Genomic DNA, 7,792 nt, shown 5'->3' on the forward strand with positions numbered 1-7,792 from the left:
GATGACTGGTGAGGATCATCCATCAGTGGGCCTAGAAGAAAGAGAGGGTACACTCAGTGGGATATGTGAGTTTACAACGGTGTGGTCAGTACTCCATGGCAGATTACAGTGCGCATGGTCAATCCCTATAGACCTGAAGGTATGACCCTCTATTTAATGGAGAATGGGAAAGAGGTGGTAGAGGAGGAAGGAGGGTCAATCATTGAAGAGGGAGATGCAAAGAGGTTCTTGACTGGTCCAGGAGCACAACCAGATCATAACAATCCTGGAGTGGGATAGAATTGGAGTGAGGGCCTTTGCACAGGCTGATTCCAGCTGGAAGCCAGAGGCAAGGACCTAAGGACATTGTCTGTTCCCAGCAGCCACCCAGGACTGGGGAGAGAAGAGAATGCATCTGAGTAACTCTAGCAGCATCAGCAGTGCTTCCTTTTTACCCCATTCCTGAACTTCATTCCCACTCTTTCTATAGTAAATAAAAACTGCAAGGGAATCAACAATAGCAAAACCAACATGTTTTAAAAACTCCCTGGCTATAAATACTTCTGAATGTATTACTGCACTTTCTAATCATCATTGTTCTAGTTTTATCATATTGTGGACAAAGTTTGAAATATTGATTAAGACCTTTCCTCAAATAGGTACATATATGATTTTATTGCTTTTTTGGGGAAGAGGGTTCCAGTTAATTTCAGTATCAATTACATACAGACAAATGCACTCATCCTAAGTGTGAAATTCTGTCAATTTTCACAAATATATACATACAGTCCTGTAACCAAACCCACAATCAAGATGTAGAATATTTCCATTATACAAGAATTTTTCAAGCATTTTCATTTGTTAAACATTTTAGTTATTAATTATATTTGACAGGCAGAGAGAAACAGAGATCTCCCATCCTGTTGGGTGGCAGGGACCCTATTGTTTGAGCCATCACCTGCTGCCTCTCAGAATGTACATTAGTTGAAAGTTGGACTCAGGAGCAGAGCTGTAATTAAAAACCAGGCACTCTGATATGGGATTCACACATCCCAAGTGGCAGCTTAACCATTAGACCAGTTGTCCATTCCAAGCTTTCTTAAGTTTTTATGTACTAATATTTGGTATCAATTTCTTTTTCTTCTGATTTTAAATAGGAAGACTGGTGAGAGCAATGAGTGTGTTGCAATAGTAGGTGCTTTTATGAAAAGTATTTCTGTTGATTTGTCTGAGAAATTCAAGCCATATTAATTATATGAGAGGTCTTCACAAAGTTCAGGGAAATAGCAAATTTTGAAAAAAAAAAAGTCTAGATTTCTAATTTTTTGCACCAAAGTAAACTTATCTTTTGGTTCCATTTTCCCATGAAAATTTGGGGACCTGCATATTATACTGAGCAATGGCTCGTAATCTTAACTGCATATCACAATCATCTGGATCTATTAAATGGCCCAATGGCCAAGTGACTCTCCATTAAATCAGATGTCTACACTGGTTCAAAGATATCAACAATCAAGCTTTCCAGGTGACTCCAGTAAGCAGCCTTGATTGAGACCCTCTGAATTAGATGGATTGTTCTCCATTCTGGCTGCACAATAGAATCCCTTGGGCAGTTGCTTAAAGGACACTGATGCCTTTGCCCCATTATGATGTATACAGCTTGTTCACAAAAATGGACTACAAGAAAAAAAATGAGATTTGAGTCCCCTAGACCTCTGAGTGTTCAGGCTCCATTTAATCAAGGTTTTATTATAGTTCTGAGTGTATGGAGGCATTCAACAAATGGTAAATGGAGATCCTAGTTCTGCAGCACAGTCAAGGAGAATAAAATATGCTCTCACCTGAAAATAAAGTGTTTGCTTATTTGAAATAATTATCTTGGCAAGCTATCATGTTCTGAAAATTGTCCTCCTAGGTAATATACTTCCATGGTAAGCCTTGTATTTTAGGAGAATACTATATTTCAACTATATTTTCTTACCATAATATTAGGTGTGTGTTTATATATATATATATATATATATATATATATATATATACAATATATAAAATCTTATAGCACATTCGTAATTCTTTCCATGGAAATACACAGGAAATAAGATTAAGAGATTGTGAATAAAATTTAAACCAGCCTACCATTTGGAAATATAAGTGATGACATAGCACCTCTAGGCCTGGAGAATACTGCTGCTTTGTAACCCAGAGAAATCGTGCTTTCATGCTTTGACAGTGGCAATGTATGCACAAAGGACACATAGAGTATGGCCAAAACTGAACTAAGTGTCAGACAGATATAAACCTATCACAATATTTACATATGGTATTTTTTTCAAGTTTCAGCAACTCAAAAATAAACTAACAAAAACCTTCTTTTCAGTGTGAAGCTACAGAAATACTCATAAACAAACTCTCCAATTTTATAATTACAAATAATCAACATGCTGCATATTTCAATGTACAATAAAGGCCCCAGGCATTGTATTTATCCCTCAAATATAGGCTAATGCAATAGCATTTTCTTAAGTTAAAAAAAATCTTGCTTTACGGATCTGGCGGAAGAGCCCATGAGAGTATAGCAGGCATGGAAAGCCAAGATATCATGGAAAAAAAAAAAAAGACCTAAATGAATGATCTCTGTGAGTGAGATCCCAGTGGAAAGAACGGGGCCATCAAAGAAGGAGGTACCCTTCTCCGAAGGGAGGAGAGAACTTCCACTTTGACTATGACCCTATCGGAATAAGATCAAAGTCAGCGAACTCTAAAGGCTTCCATAGCCCTGGCAACTCATGACTAGAGCCTAGGGAGATTACTGACGCCATGAACAGGAGTGTCAAATTATTAAATCAGCAACAGGAGTCACTGTGTACTTACACCCCATGTGGGATCTGTCCCTAATGTGTCGTCTAAAGCCAAGTGATGCTATAACTCGTACTGAAACAGTATTTTTATACTTTGCGTTTCTGTGTGGGCGCAGACTGATGAGGTCTTTACTAATTATATACTGAAGTGATCTTCTGTATATAAAGAGAATTGGAAATGAAAATAAAAAAAAACAACCTGGTGTTAAAATGGAAATGGCATAGAAAATTAATTAATTTGAAAAAAAATTATGTAGGATATCTGTCTTTAATGTGCTGTACATTGCTATTTAATGCTATAATTAGTAATCCAATGGTAGTTTTTTCACTTGATGTTGCTATATGGGCAAAATGTTGAAATCTTTACCTAATATATACTAAACTGATCTTCTGTATACAAAGAGAATTGAAAATGAATCTTTACATGAATGGAAGGGGAAAGGGAGCGGGAAAGGGGAGGGTTGCGGGCGGGAGGGAAGTTATGGGAGGGGGGAAGCCATTGTAACCCATAAGCTATACTTTGGAAATTTATATTCATTAAATAAAAGTTTAATAAAAAAATGAAATTCATTTCATTTCTCCCTCCCATTTCTTATGTTTTACTCTTTTTTTCCTTTTTAGGACCCCCTCAGAAAATAGTGTCACCCAAACAAGACCATGAAGATAGGAAAAATGACAAAGTCACAGATAAAGGAAGTGAAAGTGGGACTTCCTGTAATGAGCTTTCCACTTCCAGCTGCGACAGCCACTCTGAAGCCAGCACTCCCCAGGACAACCCGCCCAATGCCCAGCAGGCAGCAGCTCACCAACCTAACACTTTAACATTGGATCGCCCCTCCAAGAAAGCACCTGTGCAGTGGATGCCCCCACCGGACAAACGCAGAAACAGTGAACTCTTTCAGACACTCATCAGCAAGTCCCGAGAAACAAATCTGTCCAAAAAGAAAGTCTGTGAGAAGCTAACTGTGGAAGAAGAAATGAAAAAGTGCATTCAGGATTTTAAAAAGATCCACATTCCAGATTATTTTCCAGAACGCAAACGCCAATGGCAGTCTGAACTGTTGCAGAAGTACGGGTTATAGTAATGATCATATTCCTACAGTATTGAGATGGCATCCAGTGTTTATTACTGTATCACCACCTGACTGATAGCCTAACAATGGTCAGTATGATTCTTGCTGCTCTTCTTTTTTGTGAAAAGTGGATGTGGGACGGTATTTTCTTCTCTTCTTTTTGTTGTTGCTGTTTTTAGAAACATTTAAAAAATGAAACCAATAAATATTGAATCAAAATGGTGTATCTAATTTAAACCGTTTTGCAAGAATGGAAGTAAAATATGCATGATCAAGAAGCTTAGAATCTTGATTTTTGAACTGTGGTCAACTAGACATGTTTGTCATTTTTTAATTCACCAAAATCAAATCATCATATCACATCAATGAAAATGACAATATGGATGAAGCAACATCAAGTAAAATTTTAGATGATGGTTTTAGAACTCAAGTCTAAAACTGTGTAAATGTTAATGCAATAAAACAAGTATCATTTTTGCATGAGCATAATGTTACAAATAAATCACGAGAAATAGGAAGACCTATTTGTTGCTTGGAAAGAAAAATTATAATAAATAAAGCAAAAAAAATGTTTCAGACAAAACCTGTAAATGTAAGCTGTCTAGGAGATTGAATTTTGTTCGTTCTGGGTCTGTGATTTTTGTGTATGTGTATGATGTTTCTGTGTGTAAAGATGGTGTAAATATGCCTTATATTGTTGTGTTATGGCACCAACATTCATCTATTAATGCTAGTCATGATTATTTCTGTAAAATGAGTCTTTTACAGAAGGCTGTGAAAATTGGTAAAATGATGTCCTTGAAAGATTCTATTATCATGTTAATCAAAATAATTAAGGGAAATGGTAAAGAGCTTTATGTATTTATTAAAAAAAAAGAAAAACCCTATTAGAGTTCCTTGATTTCTATTGACTGTTTTTTTGAAAGATTCAATTGTTATATTATCTTCCATGTTCCCTTAATCCAACACTGTGGAGTGATCTGTTCAGTTGTAATGTTGACAAATTTAAATGTTATTCACAGTGGAGATAAAGTCAATTCAAGAGAGCCCTGATATTAATAAATATTTAGCCCACAATTTCATTTTTGCTGACAACCAGATTGAAAGTCTCTCCAAAAGTATCTGGGAAAGTACCTCTAACAAATCAAGTGAGCAAAATGTCAATAGCAAGCTAAAAGATCAACCTTTATGAAAAGTGACTTTTTCCTGGTCATATATGTAGAAATGAGCTCTATTTTCAAATGCCACACAATTTCATCTTACCACCTCCACAGAAGAAATACGTGGAGCTGTCATTGTGGTATAGCAGGTTAGCATCCGTCTGGGGGCCGGTTCATATCCTGGCTACTCCACTTCCAATCCAGCTTTGTGCTAGCATACTTGGGAAGCCAGCAGAGGATGACCCAAGCACCTAAGCACCCATGTGGGAGACCTGGGTGAAGCTTCTGGCTTTGGCTGGCCCTTGTGATCATCTGGGGAGTGAACCAGTAGATGGAAGATATTTGTGTCTCTTCTTTTCTCTCTACAACTCTGCCTTTCAAATCAATCAATAAATTCTTTAAAAAAAAAAAAAGAAAAGAAAAACATAACATGAAATTTCACTAAAGTACAGGCTGAGAAAGGGTAAAAATATCTTCAAGCATTATAGAAATCAATTTCCTCCATGGTTACTTGAAATGGAAGTGAAGCAGCACTTGTGGTATCATTTGTTTCAGCATAATACAAAGACATAAACACTATCAATTCAAAGTTTTGAAATTCTCTGTTCATTTTTTAATGTATTTTATTTCTCACTCTGTACTTATATAAAATATCATCTATAATCACATATCAAAGAAATCTAAGATATTGTTTACTTTGAATTATCTACAAGCTTTAGGAAAAGAACACCTCTTGAGTTCTGCATTTTATTTTGGGAAGTTGGCAGTCTTCATGTGGCTTGATATGGCTACAACAAGCTGATGAGTGGATGGGACTTGTTGGTTGTGTTGCCACATTTCAAATCTTACCTATATCACTATTTGTGATCTTAGGAATAATTAAAGAGACAGTAATATCATAGAGAAGATTTAAATGATGTTATTGAAGTAGAGCATAACCACTACTTATGGAGTTGGAGAAAAAAAGAAAGGTGATTGTCTTACCAGAGTCCAGGAGTCAGCAGTAAGAAATGGGAAATTTAATATACAGAGGTACAAAATGTCTACTAAAAGCAGTAATCCCTATGGAATCACAGATACTTGCATAGATGCATCTTAAAGCAAAGAGAGAAGGTGGAAGATTACCTTAGCTTCCCACTTCCTCCTGCATTGTGATTTCCCATCAATACCTGTAATTTTCCTAGTGTAAGTAGAGGCAAGTTGGCAAAGGATCCTAGCCAAGCAAATTACACAAGCAATCCTCTTGTAATAAAAAGCTCAGAGGCAAAGATCAGGAAATAGATATGAGAAATACTTTTCACCCTGCTCTAATTTTTCTCAACACAGAACTTCAAATAGATTCACAGTTGAAAGAATTTGATAACAAAGGGAAATTTTAGATCTTCATTTCTCTACACTTTAACAGAAGCAATACCAATGAGACTATTTATCTTTACAATTCTTATTAAATTAGGATAAATGTTCTGAATCATGATATTGAAGGTAATCCATGTTAATAATAGTGTCTTGAGCACTTACCATATACCAATTATTTGGCTTATATTCAAGAAATAAAATTACCATCTATTGCCCTTTGGAGGAAGCTTATGGTCTAATTCCTTCAAAATGTTTTGTTTTTACCAGAGGCTAGAACGTGTGTAGCCTCCTTTATGGTAACCTGGGGATTAAGGGAGGCAACTAGAATGGTTTGTCTTCCCTAAAGGAAAAGATGACACAAAAATTTAAAGATGAGTTGAACTAAAATTGCTATCTATATTTCCCCTTCTAGGGAATATGTATTGCAATTTGATCATCATCAAAGATTGTCAAAAGACTGGAAGCAGGCACTGAAGTTAAATATTTATGGTTTACCTTCTGTTGGATATAAAGTAGACATTCAACTGGCCTGATGTGTTACTGTTGCTAGTTCTATAGAAATATTAACTACTAAATTGAGAAGAGGAAACAAAAATGTGAGATTTATTATTCTGAAAAAAAGCAATAGACATATTTTTTTCCTATTCTTCCTACTAAGTACAACTGAAAACTGTAGAAATTATGAAACAGACTTATTCAGACTGATTGACTGAGATAAGAAGCAAGGCCAGTTAGGGTTACTGAGACCCCAGAAATATGATGGTAGACTGCCCGAATTTTCTTTTTGCTTTGTATACCTCAGAATTAAAGCCAAGGAAGCTGGAAACCAAAAACTCCCACAGGTGCTGATGAAAGCCCCAGCAAAAGCCCGCTCTATCTTGGGAGAGGAGGAAAGGGGCAGAGAGGCTGAATATTTTTATATAATACCTTTTCTATGTCAGGTTGTGGAAAGGTCACATAATTGTGTCAGTTGTCTTAAGGCTCCCCAGTTTTTGTAGACTAAATCCAGAGACCCAAATACCACATTATTGGCCCTAAACAAAATGGGTCTATATCAGTTTACTTGTCTTGGGCCACACATGATTTCCCAAATTTAATAACTTAAAGCAATAACCATTTATCCGCCTCCAAATGTGTACATTCACGACTTGGCCTGAAATCTGAGATCACCTGGACTGTTCTTGGCAATGATCTCATGTGAGTGTTCTCATCTGGCCAATCAACAGGTAATATGTCAGGGGCTAAATAATCCAGAAAATTCTTCTTCCATGTTTTACAGGCTTCAACTGAGGTGCCTCAGTTCTCCACGAAGTTTTTCCAGTAGTCTTGCTCAGATTAAATCACATGGCAGCAGTGTTCTAAAATC

General features: G+C 36.4%; 1 protein-coding gene across 1 annotated transcript in view; it reads left to right on the forward strand.

Annotated features, from left to right (window-relative positions):
- Positions 1-3,943, forward strand: part of KCTD8 (potassium channel tetramerization domain containing 8) — a 305,352-nt gene extending 301,409 nt beyond the window's left edge. The window contains exon 2 of the mRNA XM_062213508.1: positions 3,459-3,943. Coding sequence (XP_062069492.1) covers positions 3,459-3,919 — 461 coding nt within the window. The 3' untranslated portion in view covers positions 3,920-3,943. The remainder of the gene's footprint in view (positions 1-3,458) is intronic.
- The last annotated feature ends 3,849 nt before the right edge of the window (positions 3,944-7,792 follow it).

The sequence above is a fragment of the Lepus europaeus genome, chromosome 16 (genome assembly GCF_033115175.1).
Source record: "Lepus europaeus isolate LE1 chromosome 16, mLepTim1.pri, whole genome shotgun sequence".
Lineage (NCBI taxonomy): Eukaryota > Metazoa > Chordata > Mammalia > Lagomorpha > Leporidae > Lepus > Lepus europaeus.